This window comes from Solenopsis invicta, chromosome 13 (assembly GCF_016802725.1).
Source record: "Solenopsis invicta isolate M01_SB chromosome 13, UNIL_Sinv_3.0, whole genome shotgun sequence".
Classification (NCBI taxonomy): Eukaryota; Metazoa; Arthropoda; class Insecta; order Hymenoptera; family Formicidae; genus Solenopsis; species Solenopsis invicta.
The window spans coordinates 5213380-5239776 of NC_052676.1; the positions used below are offsets into that span (position 1 = coordinate 5213380).

A 26397-nucleotide genomic window follows, 5' to 3' on the forward strand; every position below is an offset into this window, starting at 1 on the left:
CAAATTCTGTACTTTTGATGAGTTAGATTCATGTATTGCAGACAAATTGTTATGTGATATATTTAGTTTATATTATACCAATATATTTACTACTTAATTGTAGTGATTGTGGCGCAGAGAGTCGTACGTCTGCTATGTATCGAAGATTCGGGTTTAAATCCCACCAATCAGAAACATCTGATTTTATTCGTTTGCTACTTCTTCTCGGGAGGCAATGGTAAATCACTGAATTTTACCAAGAAAACCTCTCTAAATTAGACCGTTCGGAATAGGTGTTTAAACTGTAAATCTCGTATATCTGTGTAAATTGTAAAAAGCGCACACTGCAGAAATACGTTGAGGGGTCACTACATTCTGACACGAACTAAAGACTAGAAAGAGGGAGAGAGAGAGAAAAATTTACTTTAAGCAACTCGTTTTTTTCCCAAAAAAATCTTTTATTCTCGGTTGTTTATAATCTAAACGCTTTTGGAATGTTTAATGTTTTCTTGAATATTCCTTTCCACAAAAAAAACACAATTTATTTACGATTTTTCAAAACAATAACCTTACAGTGTTGTCGGTTTTATTGCTATTTCTTTTTAGTTATCACTGTTATATTAAATTAACAATTGCAAAATGAAATTTCGCCTCTCAACGGAGCAATTAGGATTTAATCCTAAATTTTCGTATAAGCGACACGGTCAAGTAATGAAGAAAAGATCGACTCCAAACAAGATCAAAGAATTCGTAAGCTAAAGATCTCGGATCCATCCAATCTATATGTTTCACACATGTTGTTCTATAATTCATAATCTTTCTTAAGTATTTGTATCACGTTAAGCAATTACAGTAAACAGAAAACTAAATAATATTAAATTTTTGGAAACTACAAGAGATGTCGAGCTACTTATTAAATATCTGGACTTGTAAAGTATTTTCAATACTGTATTAGATGTGACTTAAGGGTGAAATATTCCTAAAACAGTAATGTTTCTCAAAAGTATTTTTATATACCTACTTTTTATCGTTATATTACCGAGATAATCTTTCGTCTAAATTATCACACTTATTCGCCCATATTCATTCTTTTCGCTTAGCCTGTCTTCCTAGGGCAGTTGCTGGTTTTTTGCGTGTTTCGTCCACTTTTCTCTGTTTCTCGTGCCATAAGGTAAGGTGACAACAGGGGTAAGGGTATAAGTTTTCGATGCATTGATGTTTTCGATCTTCAGTTTTTTCAATATTTCTTTCATTTTTATCGAGCGATCGTTTACAATTGATTAAGATATAACAACATGCGCTATATAGTTATTCATAAAAGACGTATCGTATACAATAAACACAGTACAAATAATTCGAGTTTCATTAATTAACATAAAATAATGCATTCAGACATTGTGTATAATTATGAATTATTTCAATTCATTATCTTATTCGATTTCTTTCAACTGGGTGAACAATTTGTCGAAGAAAGAAATTTTCTATTTCTTTTAGAAATAACTAAATTGTCAAGAAAAAGAAAACGAATGTCATCTTGCGTTTACTTTTGTGAAAAATCGTTCAACTAATTTAATTGTTAATTGACGAATGTCTAGTATATTACACTGATAACTACTAATGACTTATTATCGACGATGGTTGCGACATTATTTACCTACTAAGTTAAATTGTAGAATTATTATTTATAATCATAAATTATAAAACAGATGAAATGTAATATTGATAAAAAATTACAATAACTGATAATTTTGACAAATAAGTATAATATTACAATAAGTTATTAAATAGATAATCTTCTGTCTCAAAAAATTTATTTTTAATTTTAAATATGAACGTCAAATATGAGTTAATCCAAAACCGTTGATTATCGAGATACATCAAGAAGTGATTGTATTTAACGTTTCCTTGAATATTTCTTTCTACCAAAAAAGATTTATTTATAATTTTCCATCTACAAAATACTAACAATGTTGTCGTTTTCATTGCCGTTTTTTTTTTAGTTATTACTGTTATTATATTATTTTAATCGCAAAATGGAATTACGCCGCTCGACGGACTAATAATCTTAATCCTAGATTGTCATAATAGCGACGTAGTCAAATAATATATTGTGTAATATGCAATTGTCATTTATAAAATATGTATTTCCTATATCAAATTCATTCAATGCGCACGAGACGAAGACAAAGCAAATGGGAGTGGGAAAATCTTGGAAGCAAAGTGACACGGCAAAGTGCCTCAAAAAAGCCGGGAATCAATGGAGGGAAAGATTGAGAGTCTATCGAGAATTAGAATAAAACAATTCTTCGAATATGTAACGATTAAAAAATTTCCTCAACAAAAGAAAGAAGTATATTCATGACATCATTTTAATATGTATCTAACAATATTAATTCCCAACTTTTTTCGACACTATACATACGTATGTTTACTATGTACACGTATGTCAGATTAACCTTTATAAAAAATGAGATAAATCTTTGAAGGTACAATAATCAGAAAAACTCGTTCCTGGTTTTAAAAAAATCATTTTGCTTCCAGATTCCTCGATTGTCATCGTTCTTTCATCAACAATCGTATCTCGCAGTTTCAAAAAAGGAGAAAGGATTATTCTCTCTTTCTCGTATGACAGGAGACAGATTCAATCTGTTCTACGTTACGCTTGGGAAAATTGTTGTCTACAATTTAATGATAGCGGACTGATTATTAATTAAGTGACGGATATCTTTAATAACGTCGCTGAGACTGGGCGTTTTGGTAACCAGCACTGCCACCTGTAAACAATCATAGCTCCTCCGTTCAATTTTACTCGTGAAATAAAATTAATGATCCTGCTTTTCTACGTATACATAAAACCGAACGACCTATTTATAATTTAGATTATAATTTCTTTTATACCGAGACCTATCCACCTGCATGCTTCTTTTTTGGATTTGTATGTTTAGTATGTCTGCCTGTATAATGGCATAAGCCAAAAATTTTTTTACCTCTTGTGGATTCTTAAATAGTAAAAAAAAAGATTCGTTGTAGATTATATATCTTTGTGGACAGTCTTTTAATCTTGCTAACGCTCTTTTCTAAATATTGTAAGAATCATAAAAGTATTTTCTAAGCATTGTACGGATAGACGGATAGAAATCTTTCTCTGTTGTTATTATCATACGTTATTTTTGTCTATATCGCAAATGCTCTTGCAATAACGTAAACGCTTTTTTGTAGAACTGCAAATATTTCTTTTAATACTGCTCTCATGACGCATTGCAAACGTTTCGTGTACTGCGAATATCGTTAAAGATCTTTTGAGATGTTGCATTCGTACCTAACGCAGTGTAACTAGATAGTTAAATGTATAATGCTTCGTCTAATGGACCTACAGACATACACATTTTTTTGCGTTACAAGGCGTTACACTGTGTGCAATATTGACTTGGTTTTCTAACGACATGGTTTAACTAAATTTTGTTTGTTCTTATATATGCGGGAGTTCTCAAATTCATAAATCTCTCGGAATCGTATGCCTTCGACTATTATTATGTTTTACATATATGTATAACGAAATTTCAATTCCTAATTATCCAAAAATCTTTCGAATGTCATATAACGTTCTTTCTTTTTGTCCAAGTACGAAAGTGTGTGTGTAAATCTTACATATAAATTAACATCATATACGTTGTCTTTGATTTTTAAACTTTTAAATGTTTTTTGTATATTGTGTTTTTATCTATTTAATAGATTATTTACTGTCTAAATTCTACACAAACACAGTCCCTTTCCCAATAGGCTTAGCTAAATCTTTCTCCTCTGATCAATAAATTTGTTTGTACTGCGAGTTGTACTTACCATAGTCCTGTTTCCCATAAACACCGTCCTGATTCGCATAATCTGCAATCACAAAAAAATGCGATTTATTAAATATTAATGACAAAGAATGCCGAAAATACAGAAACAAACGACTCAGATGAGAAACATCTAAAACGAGTCAAAGGAAATAAGAGCTTCGCCCTGATACAACAACTGGGTGACAAAGTAGTCGTAGCAAAGTATCTCCATGAGAAAGTGAAAGTTCGTTAATCAATTAAAATTAATTACTTAAAACAATTTAAGAAAAATTTGTTTTAATTTACAAATTAAATAAATCTATTATAATATTAAATTATAGCTTAAGAAACGTAAAATACAAATTAAATAAAGCTATACAACAGAAGGCATATTAAAGAATAATAATAATAAACATAAGAGAGTGATAGTGTGATAATTTATACACTCATACATATTTTTCGCGTTATTCAGGTGAAAAAGAAATTGCACATTTCACGAATATCTGGTAGACCTTCTGGAGTGAAAGATGGCAGGAGGCAGTGCTGCAGTGCTGGTGTCTTGATGTAAAGGGATCCGTATTCAGTTTTTATGTAATTCCTTGTCACGTTCGAAATGGGATTTGTTTAACTCTACGCAACTCTTTTATATCGATCGCAAGCAGAATACAATTCGGAGAAAAAAAACGTTTGAAATTCCACACGGATCTGATATAAAAATTCGAACATCCGAGTAGCAACAAGAACGCAAGTTTCTAATAGTACTGGAACTTAAAAAAAAACCAAAGAGTTAAGTTTCTAAAACATAGATTAAATAAATTAAACGCGCGTCTGCTCGCTTCTGAATCAGATCATTTCTCGTCTGAATCGGATCGTGCCTTTATCACGGGAACGTGTTAACTCGAATGTTACCCAAAAACAAGAACATCAAGTAGAAGCGATCTTCAAGAATTCATTTACTATCGGAAAATAAGACATTAAATTATTCGTCAGAAAAGAGCATCGTATCGTTAATATTCTAAATTCAATATTCAATTTGCGCTAATCAATAGCATTTTAATTCCCTGTCATAATTTCGCAAAACAATTTACGATACCGTGACGCTTCTTTGTTGGCAATCTCTTCGAGCAGATAATTCAATGTTCCATCTCAATGATAAACGAGTCCTTAAGGATCGCTCTAATCGGTCGAGTTAATGAACTGTATAATGTGAGCGGTATGATGACAGCGAACGAAAAAACTAACCGTAAGGTTGCGTTGAGTAACCACCCCGGTTGATTATGTTGTCATTAGATCGGTCGTTGTATGGGTCAGCAGAGGCATAATCGCCCCCGCCCCCCAGTCCCGCGATCGACACTGCCTCCTGCTGATAATTGGCTGGACATGCATTACGTAATATTAATAAACTAGCTATACATGTGGTGTCCCGCCGACTTATTTAATTCGACTCGAGTACTCGATTAGTCGGCATTGAGTACTCAGTAACTTGAGACTGTGATAAGTACTGTCAACAGTGTCAACTTTACATTATGAATGCGTCAAGCTTAATCAATTTAACTCTTCATGACCTCTAAATTTTTATTTTATTTTATACTATTATAGAAGGTTCTGCATCAATTTTGGTAAAATTAAAAATTTAAAGGTTTAAAGACTTTATAAAAAAGTAAAGTTGCTGGGCCATGAAGGATTAATATCGAAGAATTAATTAGCAAGAGACAACGATTACAAGTTGTATCAAAAAAGTGACAATGCATGTCGCACACAATAGCCCTTGTATTTTATAATCTGATATCTATAACCCACCTGATGACGGAGCTTTGCCATAACTGTAGGGATCATTAGAACTGAATCCTGTAGCCGGAACCGACGACGCTCCGCCGTATCTGCTATCTGGTGCGGAAGGATAACCCTAAAATCAAGAGAAACAAGATATAATCGTATATTATATTATCTTGATCAAGAACAATTTACTATCAACTTCAAATTAATATCAATAAAAAATTCTACTGTAATTTCGATTGTAGTTAAATTTGTAATCATTTAATTAAATTTAAGATTTATATAAAAATCTAAAATGTATTTTAATTATTGGGACGAAAACAAGATTCAAATAATTATAAGGAGTTAATGGCAGACTCGTATTTATGAATTGCTAAAGAGTTTTTAGGCTTCATAATCAAATCATATTTCAAGATTGTCTTAATAACTTTAAAATGCTAATAGCACTTGATTGGTTTGTCTTAAAACAGCACTTAATCCTTCGATTCCCAAGCGGGGCGAGTCGTTCGCCCTATAAATAAATAATACAAAAAATATTATTATTAGTTTTAAAAAATTTTATATCAATGTAAATAAAAATAAATAATATCAGATGTGTCATATATACATATTGATATAAATTATTTATTATATTTGAATATAATTTTTAACATCATAAATATGCTGTTATAAAGCATATTTTTTCAAGACAGTCGCTCATCCACTTGAAAACGTCTAGAAAATTAACATGAGATTCGAAAAATTCAGACTTCATTCTTATACCCGTATCAAACTAGATTGAGATTGCCATTGGATTAGAATTTAACCAATTGGAAGAAAGAAAATCAATCTCAAGTTTAGTAAAGTTTGCTTTAATTAGTCAAATTATTAAAATTTTATTAATTATTAATTTCATTATAAAAAGGCCTAATACTTAAATATAAGAACTAATTATAATAATACCGGCCTTGGAATTATTTAGAACATATTGTCGTATACTAAATTCACTTACCGTTTGCCCATAATCCTGGGGCTGTTGGTAGCTCTCATAACCCTGATAAGACTGTGTGTAGCCTTGTTGCGAGCCGTAGCCACCGCTACCGTATCCTACCGATTGCTGTTGCTGTGGTTGTTGTTGGCTGCCATAAGCATTATTTGAACCTCCATAACCGCCTTGGCTATATTATTATTCATCATAAGCAAAATGTATTGTCAATATTTTAAATATTTATTTTCTTTGCTTATGAGTATATACAATGTGTTCCAAAAAGTCCCAAAACAATCAAATATCTCAAAAATAAAGCATTATCGAAAAAAAATTTCAAAGCTGTACGGTTTAAAAGGAGACAAATAATGATAAAATCAATTTGTTTTAAATCCATTTTTTAAGATTATTAAAGTCATTATTAAAAGTCATCCGCCACTTTTTAAAAAATAGAATATATTATGATCTTTTTCTTTTTACATAATTTCTCTTTTTACTTTACAATTAGGTTGTATATATCACGATTTATTAATATTTATAAATAAGAATAAGAGCGCAGAATAATGTTCTTGATAATGCTTTATTTTTTTGATATTTGCCTGTGAGACTTCAGACAATATAACTTTTGTCTGAAACATTTTTCATGATAATGCTTACTTTCAAGATATTTGACCAATCCAGGATTTTTTAGACACCGTATATATTTATATCAGATTAATATCTAGATTTTTACATATAAGGTATATGTAAAGTGTAATTATTTATTAATGATGTAACTATTATGCTTTATATTTTATGTATTATTAATTTGTTTAAAAATCTTCATAACCATATTTATTTATTATTTTCGCAAATTTATTACTTTTAAAGAATATTTGGATATCCATTTCATTTGTGAAACAATTTTTTTTGTTCTAGTGCTCCTAGTGACTTCAAATTTCACAAACATTTTTTATCTAATAAAGTTTAATTTTTTGTCAACAATATTTTTTTTATTGATTGTAATTCGAGTAAACGGCTTTATTTTTATATTTATTTCTACCAAAAAAGTACTTGGGTACCCAAATGTATTTTGTATAAAAATTCAATTAAAAAAGTCAAGGTTTATATTTTTGGATTTCTAAATGTTTATTTTTTTTTCATCCATAATATTTTAATTACATAATATAAAAAATAATATAAAAAACTATATATTATTTATATAAAATAAAACAATATTTTTAGCAAAAAAATTAAACTAGAAAAAATGTAATTCATTTGAGAAATTTCAGGATCAATAAAACATAAAAAAATGTTTCACAAATAAAAGAACTACGCAAGTAAACCTTCGGTAAAGTAAAGGTTAGAAAAGGTATGTTTTTATAAACTGACAGGTATTGTTTAAGAAATCAGATAGAATTGATAATTGTTGCAATTATTTTCTATCTCATGTTATAAAAAGACTTATAAGAAATTAATCTTTGATGAATAAATTTGTCAAAAATAAATTAATTTATCATTAATAAAAAATTAAATACAGTAAATACAGTAGATGTTTTTAAAATTTCGAATATTAATTGGAAATTAATACCACATGAGAAATATAACAAAATAGTTTCCACATACAACATCGCATTAATCCGTTTTACATCCGTGGACTAAAATATTTGGAGTATGCTTTTATAAGATGTGATAAACTTTGATAAAATTCTTTTCAAGAGTTATATCATTAGATATAAGGATAGGTGGCTCTGTGTGACGGACTTGTAAGTGACAAATCGCAAATTCAAACTTGTATATATAGATTTTTAAATTCATAACTTTAGCTGGAGTCACACAGGAATTCTTTAGATCTAGGGACTTAGATTTAGATACAGTGACTGATAGTCCCACTTTCATTACTACTACTACTATATTATTAGATCATCAAAAATTGCTCAAATTATCATAATTATTATATTATATTGTTTATTATTTTTGTATTTTATGACTTTAATTTCTTTTAAAGTGCTCATCAAAATTTTACAAAATTCATAATTTAAAAAATTGATTCTTTCGAAACTTTGTTTTAAGAAATTCTTTATTTCGGCTGAAGTACAGGAATGAAAAAAAAATACAAAAATATAGAAATTGAAGGATATAAGTAAATGGAGTCAAAATGAATTTTCTACAAATTTACTATTTCTAAAGACGGTACATTTTTGGAAAACCAACAAATATAATTTAAGACACTACATTAAATCAGTAATTGTACCTAACAATTATCTTTTATCATTATCTTTTATCATTATCTTTTATTATATCACAAAAAAGCTAACAAATTAATTTACTCTTGACAAAAAGTACATAGTTAAATACATAGTAATAGATGTCTTCAAAATTAGGATACGATTTTGAATAGTCATTAAAAATTAATATCAAATGAAAAATATAAATAGTATGATTTTGTCTTCATACAGAATAAAAAACAAATTTAATTTTTCTTGTCGAATAGTTGACAGTAGTTTTTTGTCCTCTTCAAAAAACTACATTTTTTAAATTTATCTGAACATTGATAAATGCTCAGAAAAACTGTGAAAAACTGAAAACAAAAAAAAATTTGTTTCTAAAATTTGTTGCACTGAATTATAGCCTACACTGTAAAAAAATTCAGTAAATTTACACAATAATAATAATAATAATAATAGATGTAAAAGTTACGTGATTAATTCTGTAAACATAAAAAATGTAATTTGTAGAAATTATATAATTCCACAAATTCCACATACAGATTTGTTGATATGTAGATATATTGTTTATTTTACTGTATAAATATAATCTTATTTTATATAAAAAATTAGGTACACATAATAGGATATTTTAAATATTTGGTTATATATTATTCAAATTTTTGTAACATTATGTAATACAATAGTAAGATTATCGATGTAAAATAGAGTCCAATCAGTGTTCATCGTGCACGCGCAAAAATTCTATCCCGCTTAGTCATTGTATGCAGATATAATAGTCATTATATTGTTTACAATATGTATGATAGACAATATTTGAATACAATTGCAAAAAATATTGTTACATTGTCATTTCTGTAATTTTTCAAATATATTGTAAATTTACTTCAATAATTTGCTTGATTACAAATTAAGAAATTAATTTTGCTCTTGTATACTGCAATTTATAAATGCATGAAAATTTATTACTATCATAGTGGATTTCAAAATTATTCATTATGAATAAATGTAATTTTACACAAAATTTTTTTACAGTGTACTCAACTTACCCCTTAAAATGGCACTAATGTCTATGTATGTCTTATCAAAAATCTCAAAATTTGATAGTCTCATATAAACATTGAAACATTTAATGTTTAATATTAATATTTAATATTACAAGTTTAAATATTACAATATATAAAATTCACATAAATGATTAACTTCGATTAATATTCGAAATTTGTATCCAGCACTTTCAGGAAAGATTTTTTTTTGTAAATGAGCGGTATCTTTCGTGTAATACACGAGGCCTGCAGATCCACAATTCATTTACGTATGAATGGTACTGATATTAAATACATTGATTAATCAAATTTAATTCAGTAATCATTCCACAGTTTTGATAAATATGATTAAACTTACATATGTTAAATTAATTTTTAATATTTAATTTAAAAAAAAAGATTTTGGATTATATCATAAAAATTCTTATCATAAAAATTTCCTGGAACACTCACTTAGGTGGTTGAGTAGCATATCCATTAGATGACTGGGAAGACGGCTGATCAAAGCGCGGCCTCTTGGAAGGTCCACTGGAGCTAGGTGGGCCACCTCGTTTCGTTGGACCACCGCGTCCACCAGCCCCTCGGCCACCACGATCACCGAAGCCACCTCCACGGCTTGGTCCACCTCTACTTGATCCTCTGAAGCATTAAATTATAAAAATATAAATTCCAATAATTTACATTAATAGATCTTTATCTGTTATATTAATAAAATTCTCTTTAATAATTTTATATTTTAAATATTTTTAGTTAACATTAATTTAAAATTAAACTTACTATCCATTATTGTAATTTGCTCGTTATTTTGGCCAATTATTCTACATTAATTTGTTGTTGACATAAACGTTTGTTTGTTATTTTTAATTAAATTTTATATTGTATATAATATTAAATTCTACTGTTGCTCTCTACTCTAAGATTGCTGTATAATCTTTCATAAAATTAAAATACATGATTTTATTGCATTGTGTAAGAATAATATTCAAATGATCACATTAAACAAATTACTAGAACTATGTTAACTTAAAAAAAAATCTATAATTATAATCTATATATTCATGTACAATAATTTTTCAAGAGACTATTTATAAAAAATAACTACAAAAGACGCATATAAATTATCATTATAAAAATAACTCATTACATAAAATTCAGGATCAAATAATTTTTTTTAAAGTAAGAATTAGTTTCTTCACCTGGATCCTCTACCCCGGTCCATGCCGCGACCTCGGAAATTGTTGCTACCGCCGCGACTGTCTCCTCTGCCAAAGTCACCTCTACCTCTACTGCGGAAGCTATTATTTCCACCACCCCTTCCGCCGCCACCTCGCGGAGGACCACCCATTCCTAAGGGTGGTGGGCCACCTCCAGGTCCACTGGACATTCCTCCTTCTGGTGGTCTATCGAATATAAATGATAATAGGACTATTTTAATAATACTACTTATAACATTTTAACTTATAAACTTTATTTTGAAAATATAAAAAAACCTAGATTTTGTAATTAATCAATTCTTTAAGTTCTATTTTGCATATAAGTTTATAGAAGATATTAGTAAAAAGTATGAATATATTAATAATTCAAATCCAAATTATTGAGTCTACTAAAAACTTGATCGATTCAGCCATTATTGAGATTTGATAATCTCGGTATGCTCGCCAATTGTCAGCTTGCGTGAAGACACGGGTGGTTTCGCGTTGAGCATTTACTTGGCGCAAAACACTACCATATTCCTTTATTAATAGTATAAAATTTATGTATATAACCATATTAATATTTTTTATATTATTAGAGAGAAAGAAATTAACAGTTTATAAACATTGAAATTGAATATTTGACAAAAAAATTATTATTACTAGAATAGTATATAAAATTTATTAATTGCATCAATATTTTTCATACTAGAAAAAAATTAATATTTAATTTACAAATTAATGTTAAATTTAAATGTTTCACAAAACATGATGAATTTTATTATTTTATAATATACTTAATGAAATGCTTACCCTGGAGGAAAATGTCCACCTCGTCCACCTCTGCCAGGAGGGCCACCTCTGCCTCTCATAGGTGGACCCCCTCTCATGCCACCACCAGGTCCATTGCCTCGTCCACCGCGCATCATGTTACCGCCTCGTGGAGGACCACCTCTGTTAGGAACACAGAAAAGGTTGTTTTTTTTATAGCTGACCTAGTATACACTCATTGTATTCTTACCTAAAGTGAAACAGGTATATGTTTCAAATTTGGCAAAAGTGAGAAGGAAAATTCTAGGACAGCAATAAAAAAAAAACTTAAAACTCATTACTTCTTCCAAAATTATTACATACATATATGAACATTTCTGTACGCATAACTTCACTGAATTCCTTCACTCATTGTGTTATATGCTTTTTTATATGTTATTAAAAGAATAGAATATAAATTTTTAGAGAAAATATTCTCTCAAGTGAATGTTCATGAAGATATCAATGCAGGCTTTCTTCTTACTGCATAAGTATTCTAATAAATGCTTTACCTTCCTCTGTCTCCAAAACCACCGCGTCCCCTCATTAATCCACCAGGGCCTCCGCGGCCGCGAAATCCACCTCTACCTCCTGGTGCTCCATCCATTGTTTAAGTTTACTACAATATATTCCAATTTATATTAATGCATAAATATAAATCTAACAATTTGAAAGTCTAATGACACAAGGACAGAAATATAACAGAATCTATAACAAAATTATGTAAATTTTGTATAATTTTAGATATTGACTCAAAACTTTAACCTTTCAATTCTTGAATTTTTAACTTCTGGAAGTTGTCTATGTCCTCAAGTTTAAAATTTGAACTTTATAAATTAGAGCTGATCCCAAAGGCTTGTAATTTTAGATATTGATGTGTGTTGACAATTTGTGTAATTCTATATACATTTTCTGATTCTTTGTTAATCTTATGGTTATTTCCACCAATGCAAATTAACTTTGATCCAAGATTACTTATTCTTTATATTTCTTTAGTTTTAAGAATTGAAAAAAGATAAAGTTAAATTGAAATCAAAATTAATTTACATTGATGGAAATGGGCATTACTTTTTTATTCCTCTCATTATATTTAAATAATCAGATTTCAAGCTTGTTACTTTTATTTCGTGCATATTAAAGTTTTTATTTGACTGATGAAAAAAGAATGTTATATATTTTAAAAATTATAAAATTAGTATATCAACTCACTATGTGCTTGAAGTAGCAATAATTGGAGCAGTTAGAACAAGAGACTTTTGTGTAATGAACAAAAGAATTAATAAGAGTCTTCATTTCTATCCTAGGGAAGAAAATAATAGATTTTGGTTGATTGATTCTCTTATATGTTACTCAAAAGTCTTGTTCTTTACCTCAGAAGAATTAGCGTCAGGCATAATAGACCCACGTGTGGATCAAAAAGAGATGTGTATAATAGGAAAGTTAATGGAAATAGAAAAAAAGGCAATAAACATGATAAATAAATAAGTCAATGCCCAAAGTTACAAATTTTTAACAATAATGATTTGTAAAGTTGAGGCTTGAGGACACAAAAAAATTTTGGAATTTACAAATACAATGATTGAAAGTTTAAAGGATTCTTGAGATCCTCATCAAATCCATTGATTCATTTTATGACCTATAGAACAAGTCATAAGCTGCGTTCAGCAGGAAAAGTTTTGCAACTGTTGTAAAATTCTTTAATAATTGGTTTATGCATTTAGATCTGGCAGGAACCAAGGACAAGAACCAATCGCATCCAAGAATTTTACAACAGTTGCAAAACTGCTTTTTCTGCTGAACGCAGTCATATTCATAGATTGTAATATATTTATACAGTCGGTAAACAAGCTTAGTGCGCATCTCCTTCAAATTGACTTAATCAATAGTGCAGTGAGTGTAAAAATAATGAACAATGCTAATGAAAACTAAATTCAATAAATTAATATAGATTTATGTAAATTATAATAAATCGCCGTTACAAATTACAAAGTTAGAATTTGATATTCTTCATTACTCCTAGATTTTGTTCATCAAAGCCTTACACATTTTTATTATATTGATCTATTAAGCCCCAAGCCTTTCGCTTTAAACTGTTACTATATTTTTTCTCAGTTAAGAAGAGGTTTTCTTAGCCACTACTTCAAGTCGTAATTCCCAAGTTTTAAGTGAACTGGCTGGACCACAACTGTGAGTTTAGAACTGAGAACAAATTAACGTTACAGCGCGGAGCTCAGAACGAATGGCTGAAGGCTAATTATACCCTTAGATCAAAGTTTAACAAAAGATTTCGCGTGCAACTTAGCTATGCCTTCGCAAACACGAAATATTATAAAAACAATCCGAATTTTTCTCTCTCTCTCTCTCTCTCTCTTTCATATTACGCGATTGTAACGTTAAAGTACGATACAGGCGAAACTTTTCACTCGTTTATCCTATTTCATTGAGGCTTCGGTGTTCTCAAGAAAAAGCGGCATCGAGCTATACCGACGCTATCCTAGATGAGTTGTGAAAAAAAAAAAAATGTCGAAGACGCATCTTCCGGGACGACGTCTAATTATTTGATTGGAGCGAAACTGCGCCCAGAGGGCACGGAACTAAAAAACACTTAACAGAGTTGAGTATTTACTCACGATAAGCTGCTTAGTAGAGATGCAACACATAAATCGAAGGTGTTCGCAAAGAACAAGCAATCAAAATGGTCGTCGGCTACTCGGTCTTCGGTCTCCGAGATACCGAAACGGAAATAGCGAAGTGGTGAAAGAGATACGCATGCGCGGCGTGAAGCCAGCAGACGCCGGCTGCGTTCTAAAATTCAAGTACGTTCTATTGCAGGGTCTTTAATACGAGGGTACAAAACTTACGGGTGCACCCAGATATTAGGTCTGTTCTTTTTAGCTGAACTGACTGCACTAGTTCACAGTTTATCTTCTTCCCTTCACGTTAAAAGAAGAAAGATAAACTCTGAACTAATGCAGCTAGTTCAGCTAAAAAGAACAGGCCCATTATTTTATGCTTGTATTTACCAAATGTAAAACAATATCCGAGTGTATGTACAGTCGTGAGCTAAAAGGTTGTAATTCATTTTCTTCGATGGTTTTTGGAATGTAGACTTGCTCATCGAAAGGCGAACGTCATTGGTTCTTACCAATGGATCCAACCAATTATGTTCGCCGATGAACATATCTACATTCTAAAAACCATCGAAGAAAAAATGTCGCAACTATAATGAACATGACTATACAGTCGTGAGCTAAAAGCACATTTTCTTCGATGGTTAGATGGTTCAATGCTTAATTCCAAACCATCATGCTACATTCCAAAACCATCTAAGAAAAAGTGTCGCAACTATAATGAACACGGTCAGCAGCAAAAAGATTGCAACACTTTTTTTCGATAAGTTTCAAATTTAAGCCTGTTCTACAATACGTCGTATGTCGGTTACATAAGCTATAAGCCGCAAGAATTGACCAATCACAATTGAATACTCTCCTCATATTTGATTGTGATTGGTCATTCTTATAGATTTTCTACAATAAGCTATTAGTTGGTATCATAAGTTATAAGTCATAAGAAATGATCAATCACAGTCGAATATTCTCTTCACATTTAACTGTGATTGGTAAATTTTTATGGCTTATGATTTATGATATCGACTAAAGCCCGTATCAGACTACGCATTGAAAATTGAAGATTGAAGATTAAAGATTGAGCTTTGGCCAATCAAAATAAAAGGAGTTAAAATTTCCTTGTTTTGATTGGTCAAATTTCAATCTTTAATCAATCTCAATCTTCAATGCGTAGTCTGATACGGGCTTAATAGTTTATTGTAGAAAGCCTATAAGAATTGACCAATCACAGTCGAATATGAAAAGAATATTCGCGCAATCAAACTGGCGCGAATACCGGCCATACCGGCCGTGGAGAGACGAGATCAACGGCCGCGGGGTGGCGCCGCGCATACTTTCCACCGATACCACGTGACCCCGCCGGCGTCGCGGCCATTGGCCGTCCGTGCGTCATTTAAACCGCCGAGCCGTTGGCATGTCTTCCACGACGGTGAGTGCCAGACGGTTCGAATAGAAGTACGGCTGCGAGCAACGAGTTCCGCTGGTGTCCTATGTGATACAGTAGCGTGGCGCGCTCACGAGCCGTGCGCTCCTCTTTTCGTTTTCCCGTCGTACATCCTCGGCTCACGGCTCTTTTTCTCAGCGAACGCGGGAAAACATCATCGGCGTGTATCGGTCGCTAAGTATACGCGCGAATCTCCGCCGGCCGGTAACGCGCGTGAGGTAAACTCTAACGGGAGGAGATCGAGTCAGGCCGGAATCAACGACGGTAGCCACGACGTTGAGCAACGACAGGACGACCGACAACAACGCAATATCGAGTGACATCACCGCGTCCGACAGTGACGCTTCAACCTCGGCGAAAACGCGGACGACAGCAGCAGCAGCAGCTCTTCTCGTTATCACTGCCATTGTCACTGCCATTGCACGATGTCGAATGAGGAAGAGAGCACTATACCGAACGTGATATACGACGCGAACACCGGCAAGAGTTATATGAAGGGCCGGTTCTTCGGGAAGGTATGGAGCTCCGTCATAGCGCGTCCTTGATCATCCTCGTCTTCGCCCTGACCTTGTGCAGTCACGCTCCTATCGCATTCCTCGCGCGAGTTTCCTTACGACGATGCGTACACCAGGCGTCAATAATGCTTTCTCGCTTGAAGTTAGCCGCCCTCCATATCCCGTATAGGCTACGTAACGTGCATTATAGAAAATCCGAAGAGCAGCTAACTTCAGGCAAGCGTATCTGACGCTTAATGTACATTCTTACACATACACGCATGAGAAAACGGTCCTTTGGCGCCCGACACTTGTTGCACTTGTGACGCGAGAACGTGATTTGTACATACACTGAAAAAAATAATTTGTATCGAAAAATTAAAATATTTAATCCGTTTCGTTCAACTAATATTGAATTGGTTTAATTAATTCCTGATTAAAAAATTTTAATGGACATGAATGAACTATTATATATCTTTTTTTGTGCAACTAAATAATTGTTGAATCAACACAATGTTTAGTTGATTGTATTGTGCTAAATATTTTATTTTTTATTGCATTGAATATAGATTTTTAACTATTTTTTTCTGTGATAATTGTGTAATTGTGTGAAAAGTTCACAAAAGATTGCTTCAGCCCCCTATGCCTTCAGGAATTTTAGAAATATTTATATTGAGAGCATAATTGCAAACTGTTTTTATTATTTGTATAGTAGTTTTTTTTATTTTTTATACTCGGGATCTATTAATTTCTAAATGTTTTGAAGGCACTTTGGAATTTGTGTTGAAATTTAGGGTAAAATTATGTTTATAATTTGTGTCTTATGTGCCATAAGAAAAATTTACATCCATTTCTGTCAATATAGACATTTTATCTAAATCTTATCTTTTTCTAATTCTTGAAAATAGAAGAGGATAAAAAGGTAAGTTAAATTGAGATCAAAGTTAATCTATTAAAAGAAATGCAAGAGATTAGACAGCTTCTAAGTTTAATGAGAAGTTTAATGAAGAAAATTCCTTAAATTTATCTTGTAAAGGTTAAATTTTTTGAACATTTTTTTGTAATACTGTTGTATTTTTTGTTGGAAGCCATTTTTTGCTGTTAACGTGTTACTAGAACTAAATAGTTTAGAATGCTCTTATTTTATTGATGTTAATTAAAATTACTCAATATTTGGATTGCAAAAAACAGCCAAAATGATTCAAATTGATGCAATTGTATTATTTTTGTAAATAGATCTTTAATTTTTATTGGTTTCCATTCTTTTAAAAGATAAAATGTTATTTTTAAGGAAGCTTTTCTTTTCTTGAACAGCATTTCTAAATCCTATAATTTCATTTTCAAAACAATTACGATTGTTTAAAAAAATTATATTGTAAAAATTCGCAAAAAACAATTACTTTAAATAAAAAAGCTTTAATTTTTAAATTTAAACTTCAAATAAAAAAATGGAGCAGTTTTGGTTAATTCTTTGAAGTAACAAAAAAATAGTACAATTATAAATTGCTTCAAACAGTTAATTATTTAGTAGTGTCAAAGTATTGTAAATTTTTGAAGAATCAATAAATCATGATTTTACAAATATTGGGAAAAATTTTATTATTTGAACAATATAAAATGAAAGCTTAGAAATTTCACCTTTGCAAGCGTTAATATGCAAAAGGCAAAAGAATATCACTGTATTATGTAATAATATGTATACATTATACTAAAATAATTTTTTTTTATTCCACAATTTCATTCATTTTTACACTGAAAATAAAATTTGTCAAAAAACTAAAATGTTTAGTTCAATACATTTCAACTAGATATTCAGTGGGTTTAATTAATTCTTAAAAAGTTGTAATAGTTGGTATGAATAAACTATCTTTTTTGCAATTAAATTGTTGAATCAACTCAATGTTTAGTTGAATGTATTGGACTAAATATTTTAATTTCTCAATAAGTTTTATTCTGAGTGTACACTATCTGGAAACCAGTAAACCCAGTATATTCAATAAAAAATAAAAGGATATCCAGAACGCCGATAATTATGAAATAATCACGCGAGGTGCTTTGAACTTTTGTACATCCTCACGTTGAAAATAATACAAAAAATTGCAGATTTATTGTATCTATGGATAGTTTTTAAACATTAATTTAGCTCTTAAAATTATATTATAAAAAAGTTACAACAATGTGAAAAATCATATTGGATACGTTGTACTCCGGTATGGCGACTTAATGGCGACGAGTTAATACAAAAATTATTCAAAGTACCATCTCTCTTCTCGTACTACAGAGTTTGCGGCCTCTCGTACAATATTGCGCGTTGCTTGAAACATCATTTTTAGTGTAATAGTATATGCTAAATAGTACTAAAAACTATGAGAATTGCTTATTTAGATAAATATTAGATGTATTAATTATTTAAAAATCATTATTAAAATCAAGGTCGGTTAGTATTCAGTTAAAAAGTTAAAGTTGAAAAATTATTATCTTATAATTGTTAATTTTAAATAATTTTAAATAATTTAAGTTTTAACTTTATCTAGTTATTTTTAAAACATAAACTTCAATTTATTAATTTTTTTTAAGTTAAAAATTTATGTAAAGTAAAAACATTTTAAAAGAAAAAATATTTATTTTAAATTAAAATATTGAAAATGATATTTTTTTTTTTCTTTTGTCTAGATTCTGTTTGATATTATGTCTGTTATTTCGCAGGGTGGCTTTGCAAAATGTTACGAGATCACAGAGTCAAAGTCACATCAAGTATTCGCCGGGAAAATCGTGCCAAAGTCACTAATGGCAAAAAGCAATCAAAGAGAGAAAATGACACAAGAGATTGCGATTCATCAAAGCCTGAGTCATAGACACATTGTTGGCTTTCACGGTTTCTTTGACGATAGCAATAATATTTATATCATCCTAGAACTGTGTCGCAAGAGGGTAAACATTTTTAAAGATATCTATTTCTCGGGTGTCGATCATGTATAATCATACAATGTTTAACACTCTAGTCGATGATGGAGCTGCACAAGCGCAGGAAAGCGTTATCGGAATGCGAGACACGATATTTCATGAAGCAAATCTTGGATGGAGTTTTTTATCTGCATCAGCACAGAATAATTCACAGGGATTTGAAGTTAGGTAATCTGTTTTTGAACGACGATTTGCAAGTCAAGATTGGTGATTTTGGATTGGCGACCAGATTGGAGCACGATGGTGAACGAAAAAAGTAATTGTTATTTAAATATATTGTCATTATGAACGTGATCATCTATTATTCAATTTATTTTTAGATCATCTAAAGAATATTTTATTTATTCTTAAATATATTCTTTGAATATATTTAAATTATTTAAGCATAATATTTTTTGTTTAAATTAAATTTTACTTTAAAATTAAATTAACGTTAGTAAATTATACTCTGTGAAATTTAACGAAATTTTTAAAGTTTATTAGAAATAAATTAGTTATATTACACTATATGTGTATATATATATATATATATATATATATATATATATGAGATTTGTCTAATTGATGAATTTTTCAATAGAACTGTATGTGGTACTCCAAATTACATTGCGCCGGAAGTGCTTACAAAAATCGGGCACTCTTACGAGGCTGATATATGGAGTATTGGTTGCATAATGTATACTTTGCTTGTGGGTAAACCACCTTTTGAAACATCTAGTCTTAAGGAGACATATTCCAGAATCAAGCAAGTGCAGTATAAGACGCCGCAACACATTAGCAAACCTGCCATGAATATGGTGGCGAATATGTTGCAACTAAATCCTTCAAAACGTCCGTCCGTTGCTAAACTAATGAAAGATATCTTCTTTACTTCGGGTAAGACACCTCAACATCTCGAAAAGAGTAGAATTGTTCAAATTATTATTATTTTTTTTTGTAAAGTAATTCTATGGATTATATAAGTTTTTTAAATAATTATATACGAAAATAATTTACAATTTTTTTCCTGTTTATTTTTTTAATGAAAAGGAGGAGAAAATTGTTTTCTTATTATTTAATAATTTCAGGATACTTGCCGACGAGTCTGCCGCTCTCATGCCTGTCAACGGCACCACGTCTAGATATGCTTGAATCACATTGTAATCGCAAACCGCTTGGCGAGATGAATCTTAACGGCTATTCAGAGCAAGATATTCTAGCCTCTCGAGTGCCGAATAGTCCATTGCGAAAGGTGAAACCTAACAACGAAATCGCCGAACCGCAGAGAGTCAGCCTCGATATCAGAAAGATGCTTCACACACTGAAAGAACAGATAGCTATGGTATTGAAAACTAAGCCTGCTAGAGAGACAGCTTCCTCAGCAGGTATGTTAGAGAAATTACTCTACTATAGTATAAAAGTCTTAATAGAATAAATATCTATAATAAATAAGTGAATTAAATAATCTAGCAACATTCAATGTAACAATACGATATATAATTTGTTATTTTAGATTTATTTATAAAGAATTATTTAAAGATAATTAACTTTTATTATGAATATCTTCACAAATAAATATTTAAGTTAAGGCTCCTGACTCCTCAGCCGAGAACTCTGCGTTGACGGTAGCGACATTTCGTTGCGGACAACATTAAAACTAATAGATGTGAAACGTGATAGATTGACGATGAGATGTTGTCGTGCATGTCATTTTGTTATTATGTGTTTCATAGTGAAAATATGACTTATCTCGTATTTACTAAATTTGTAAAAATGGACCGCGAGTAAAGTTTCTTTGAATTTTATACATAAAAGCACATTTTTCACCAATAGCTATTCGTGTGTTTTCCTGTTTCAATAGCTTCACTTTACATGCTTTTTACGACTATTTACTGACTGTTAAATGAAAAAAGGATAGTCGTGACCGATATTTAGAAGTGTTTTAAAGCCATCTGATTAGTTTGTTTTATCCAAATTGGCTTTATTTACAAATAGTACGTCGGACAAAATTACGTGTCATTTCACGCAATTTCTCGCTTCTGACTTCAATATGGCCGCGGCGAGTACTCAGGAGCCTTAATAAATATGTATATGCATAAATCTCTTTTTAGTCCTTAATTCTTACCAGGGTGTAGTGATCCCTTAATTTTTGTCGGTAACATTTTTCTAATAATTTGCGGACCAATAATATCTAAAATAATTGGCTGTTTCCAAACTTCTAAATTACTCTGTACATGTCTATTTTTCTAGATATATTTCTTAATTAAATATTAAGATATGTGTTTAAATAATGATTGACATTAAATGTAATTACTATGTTTAGTATTATAAAAACGTTATAAAAATGTCTTCTTTGAAAATTTACAGATGAATTGACTGACCCGGCCGCGCAACCTGTGATTTGGATCAGCAAATGGGTGGACTACTCTGATAAGTACGGTTTTGGATACCAATTGTCTGACGACAGCGTTGGCGTAATGTACAACGATGGCACACGATTGATCATGATGGCGAATGGCTACAATATTCACTATATCAATCGCGAGGGCGATGAGTTGTACTACACGGTCAAGGAGTATCCGACTAATCTCGAAAAGAAAATGAAATTGATGAACTTCTTTTTGAAATACATGAACGAGCATCTGATGAAGGCGGGTGGCTCTATCGCAGTGAAACAAAGTGACTCTCTTTCCAGAATACCATATATACATCAATGGTTCAGGACCCAGACAGCCGTGGTGATGCAACTGACCAATGGCACAGTACAAGTAAGTATTAATCGATTATATAAATTGCATATGTAAATATGTAGGCGTATATTTGCCTACATTTCTATATATTTATATAAAAATAAGTTTATTGTTCCCGAACATTTATTGTTTATTTTTAAAAATTTGCAACATAATTTCAACTTGAAACTTTTATTCTTTTGATTAACTTTTTGTCTCTTTATTGCATTATTTTTTCTGTTGATCATATTTTGTTGAAATTTAATATATAGGAGTTTTTGAGGTTGTCGATTACAAATTTAAAGTCAAAATGTAAAAAATCAAAATTGATGCAATATGATCGATTCAAAATTTTATACATAAGGATTTCGAGACTTTTGATTTTAAATCTGCAGTCAAAATTTAAAAATGCTGAATGGAATATATCTTTATTATATCTTTATTATTAAACTAATTTTTTATATTTTTTTATGAAAAAGTTTCACTCTTTTTTCTAATTTTTAGAACTAGAAAAGAATAAAGAGTAAATTAAACCAAGATCAAAGTTCATCTACATTGGTAAAAATGGACATTAGTCTCAAAAATTTCAAATATCATTTTATCGCAAATATAAAGTTTCAGACAAATATAAGTAATTTAGGGAACAAAGAGATTTTTTAAAGGATCAAATTCTGATTTTAATGAAATCTTACATATAGATGAGATAAAAAAAATAAATTTAGAAATTAGGATTAAAATTTTTTAATTACTTGATTTTAATGAATGAAATCATCATATATTTGATGATACACAATTTTTATCTATAATTTTCTTATTCTTTTTCTAACTTTTTTACATGCCTATTTCCATCAACGCAGATTAACTTTGATCTCAGTTTAACTTACTCTTTATATTTTTCTAGTTATAAGAATTAGAAAAAAATAAAATGTGAGTTAAACTCAGATTAAAGTTAACCTACATTGGTAGAAATGGGCATTACTCTTTTCGTCACATAGTTTTCCTTTTTTTTATTTTGCAGTATTCTGTATTGACTTATTCTTTCTTGTTATTATGTTTTAGTATTGCTGTGTTGCACTCTTGTTGTGAGATAAATATAACTTTGTTTATTTTTTAGATCAACTTTTTGGACCATGCAAAGATTATCATGTGTCCATTGATGACAGCAGTCACCTACATCGATCACGACAAGAACTTCAAGACTTACAGATTCCAGACCATTCAGGAAAATGGTTGCTGTAAAGGATTGGCGGACAATCTGATGTACGCGTACGAGAAGATCAGGCTGATGCTAACAAATTCTCAAACTCGATAAAATCACTTGGGCCAACAAAAAATGAAAGAGAAGAAAAAGTGCACCTCTCTTGGCACTATAAATTAACTTTGGAGGAATGCGACTTATGTATTTATTTGCTAATAGCGTTATTTTGTAGCGAGAGAGAGAGAGAGAGAAAAACGGACGAATGAAAATCGCGATCATGCATGATTTTTCTTCTTCCTTCGTCTAATTTTTATACAGGCATATAGAATTTTGCTAGGTGATCTTTTTTTCTTTCTTTTTTTTATTATTTACGAAAGAAGAGAGAAGAACCAAATCCGCTAACGAAGGCGAAACATTTCAATAGAAAGTATTTCATCATTATTAAGTGTGCCGTATACATTACTTGAAATTAATTGGTTGGATGTCATCTGTCATCTATTTCAACAGATATCACTAAAATCTTAATTTTTTTCTAAAATTTTAGTTAATTTCGATTAATGTTTAGAATCCCAAAGTAAAATTTACTTATTTATATTCACCTAATTTCCTTCGCCTTCCAATTCGTTTCAAGAGATCTCGCGAGAAACTCATCTTCGCTGATTCGCAACGACCGCCTAATAAGTTTTGCTCTGAGTTTGCAAGTGAATCAGATTTGATCCAGAAGTCCTGCGTTGTAAAGGAAAGAAAAAAAGAATGGGACGGAGTACGAAGATAATCGTGATTCAACTGAGGGTGCAATCTAACGTCTGATTTCGTCGTAGCTGAGATGAGAGACATGTAAAAACTAGTCCTCTGACTGATGCAGTGTTCATTCCTTGCTTCTGAAGATTTGCCGAAGCTGAGAGCTTGCTCGCTCGCCCGGACCCGTTTGAAGCAGTGCGACTTGGACCACGAGCAATTGTTAATCTCTAAATGATAATTGTAAAATTCTACAAATCAATAGCGTACGGATTTAAACGCATTTATCGAAGAAAATGTTCAAGGTGAGAAACAAATTTTGTAACTCTTAAGATGTAATTGTTTCAGTTGTGAGTAATCGAAAGTATATTAAACATTTCAAGGAATATAGAAATAAATAACAAAAGTTTCAATTATTACGATTAAATTACACATATCATGATTATTTTCTTTGGCTTTCTCACCATTTCATTTTCAGACTTTTTGCGCATCCGATAAAACTTCTTCTCACATTTATTTTTCTTGTACAAGACAAAATTCTGTATTTTGGAATTACATCTTGCAATCTGTATTTTTTTTTTAACAACGATATCTAGCTTAAATTAAGAATAGAGTATTAAAATTTTTTTTTTTTAGAAATTATTTTCTTACGATTGCGAGAATTAAATAGTGATTGTTTCTGTCAACTTATAGAAACTTTTAAAGATCGATATCGTACTGTAAATCGCGATTAATTCGGAAATTCTATAGAAAAACGAAAAAGAAACATGAAAATAAAATGGATCGATTGACTGTTTCTACAATAAAAATTTAGCGAGTGATTTGTGATTTCTCGCATTGCTTCGATCGGTTAGATAACGTTTGAAAGAATACGGAGTCAATTGTATCTAGCTACTTTGTATATGAAGACTATTCTGCATAATAGAGAGACGACTATACAAAGTGTATATTTTTTAGAGATCTAAACTGACCAGTGTAAATGCGCGCGTATGTACGCATGTTTGTACTATAAGATTCTCTTATGTAATATTAGATTGTTAAATAATAAATAATAATCGATTTTTATAGGATTATTGTAACGTCGAACCGTTACGAGAGTTCTCGTATTTTTTTCTCGGCAACGTACGATCCTTGAGTTTGTTTAAAAATTATGATAATTAAACGACGGATTTTTTGACGATTAGAAATTGAAAAATCTGGATGAAGGAGACTCCAGAACGATGGAGAATCTCGAAGAAACGGAAATCAAAATACTTGTGAGTCTTGCGGTTCAAAAAATTGTATTTCCGAGTCTTTAAATGACGGCTCACAGATCTCTAAGATGATCCGGCAAGCCATATTGATAGTTCAATAGAGAAAAGCTCGAAGGATCGTTGAAAGCGAGGTCGTAGCTGATCTCGTGTCGAAAAAGTAAAACGAAACTTTTCGTAAGGATTTGATGTAATTCTTATAAAGAGACTGGACGACAAGGAGAGTATATAGAGTTATCTGCGCGTAATGAAATTGATCCAAGTAATAAAACAAGAGCGACAATAAATATGTAATCATTAAGTGCCACTCGAAAGAAATAATGTTAGCTTAACGAATGGCATTACGTTAAGTTTAGGTATATAAATGCGTCATACAGGGCGAGGAACAATTTATAAACAATTAGGTAATATGTTGACAAATTAGAATTAAAAGAAGTGTACATAAAAAAAAGAGTAGATAAAATGCCAGGGTGAACGATACGCTCACAGGGAAAATAGTTTACATTTAGACAAAAATTGTTAGGATAATATTTTTACGATGCCTCAATATACTTATAACTGTTTTGAAAAGAGTACGGTATAGAAATAAACTGTTTTTTCTTTTTTAAATCCAAGTCGTTTTGTTTGCGTGCAATGTGAACTTTGATTGGAATGAGCATGATGCTTCAGCGGTTGTCACGCGTTGATTTGGCAATTCAATGAAATTTAACAATTTAAGTATTTTACGTTGAAATATTTAAAATAATCTGGGTATCTATTTCATTCAATGTTACATTTATCAATCATTGATTACGTGAGATCTGGTCTAATTTTAAAAAAATGAGTTTTCCTAGGATTGCGTACTTTGAAAAGATCAAAATCGTAATGTTCTTCAAATAAAATATGAACATTGCTTAATTGTTTATTGATCCGATGTGGTTAACTATGGAAAAATTTATATTTTATTATTTACTTCATAGATTTATTTAATGTATTATTATATAATTATTTTATTAATATTAATTTTAATTTATTAATATTAATATTAATGTTATTATATAATGATATATGTATAAATTATTGAATAGAATAAAATTTCAAATTTTTTTATATTAAGGGGGAGATTCTGATTTTGCGTTATATTCAAGAAAAAAGAGAAAAATGTAAGAAGCTCATCTAAAGAAAAAAGACCTATTATTGAC

The 26397-nt window shown here is 30.5% G+C and overlaps 2 protein-coding genes across 3 annotated transcripts; one reads left to right on the plus strand and one right to left on the minus strand.

The window, feature by feature from the left end:
• Window positions 1-1191: 1191 nt before the first annotated feature.
• On the minus strand, window positions 1192-14581 carry LOC105195385 (glycine-rich cell wall structural protein 1.0). Of its 2 annotated transcripts, XM_011160761.3 has the most exons (10): window positions 14424-14581; window positions 12306-12412; window positions 11797-11937; window positions 10987-11190; window positions 10244-10429; window positions 6565-6730; window positions 5598-5703; window positions 5040-5171; window positions 3820-3861; window positions 1192-2753 (listed from the first exon to the last, which is right to left on the minus strand). In XM_011160761.3, exons 2-10 carry the CDS (start codon window positions 12398-12400, stop codon window positions 2707-2709), a joined length of 1119 nt encoding a protein of 372 aa, XP_011159063.1. In that variant the 5' UTR covers window positions 12401-12412; window positions 14424-14581; the 3' UTR covers window positions 1192-2706. The 2 variants fall into 2 exon arrangements, with proteins under 2 accessions (XP_011159063.1, XP_011159064.1); XM_011160762.3 differs by lacking the exon at window positions 5040-5171 and having other exon boundaries at window positions 14424-14580.
• A 1343-nt stretch (window positions 14582-15924) lies between these two features.
• On the plus strand, window positions 15925-25825 carry LOC105195386 (serine/threonine-protein kinase polo). The gene is made up of 7 exons (XM_026138060.2): window positions 15925-16379; window positions 19065-19289; window positions 19361-19578; window positions 19903-20198; window positions 20390-20686; window positions 21669-22069; window positions 23145-25825. Exons 1-7 carry the CDS (start codon window positions 16290-16292, stop codon window positions 23340-23342), a joined length of 1725 nt encoding a protein of 574 aa, XP_025993845.1. The 5' UTR covers window positions 15925-16289; the 3' UTR covers window positions 23343-25825.
• The last annotated feature ends 572 nt before the right edge of the window (window positions 25826-26397 follow it).

What these genes read in the sequence shown, in the direction of transcription:
- LOC105195385 (XM_011160761.3), bottom strand. Translation starts at nt 12,400, where the DNA reads ATGGATGGAGCACCAGGAGGTAGAGGTGGATTTCGCGGCCGCGGAGGC. An exon ending in GGTGGACATTTTCCTCCAGG is followed by an intron (nt 11,191 to 11,796) that starts GTAAGCATTTCA and finishes TATATTCGATAG; the next exon opens with ACCACCAGAAGGAGGAATGT. An exon ending in TTATGGGAAACAGGACTATG is followed by an intron (nt 2,754 to 3,819) that starts GTAAGTACAACT and finishes GATTGTTTACAG; the next exon opens with GTGGCAGTGCTGGTTACCAA.
- LOC105195386 (XM_026138060.2), top strand. Translation starts at nt 16,290, where the DNA reads ATGTCGAATGAGGAAGAGAGCACTATACCGAACGTGATATACGACGCG. An exon ending in TAGAACTGTGTCGCAAGAGG is followed by an intron (nt 19,290 to 19,360) that starts GTAAACATTTTT and finishes TTAACACTCTAG; the next exon opens with TCGATGATGGAGCTGCACAA. An exon ending in CACGATGGTGAACGAAAAAA is followed by an intron (nt 19,579 to 19,902) that starts GTAATTGTTATT and finishes ATTTTTCAATAG; the next exon opens with AACTGTATGTGGTACTCCAA.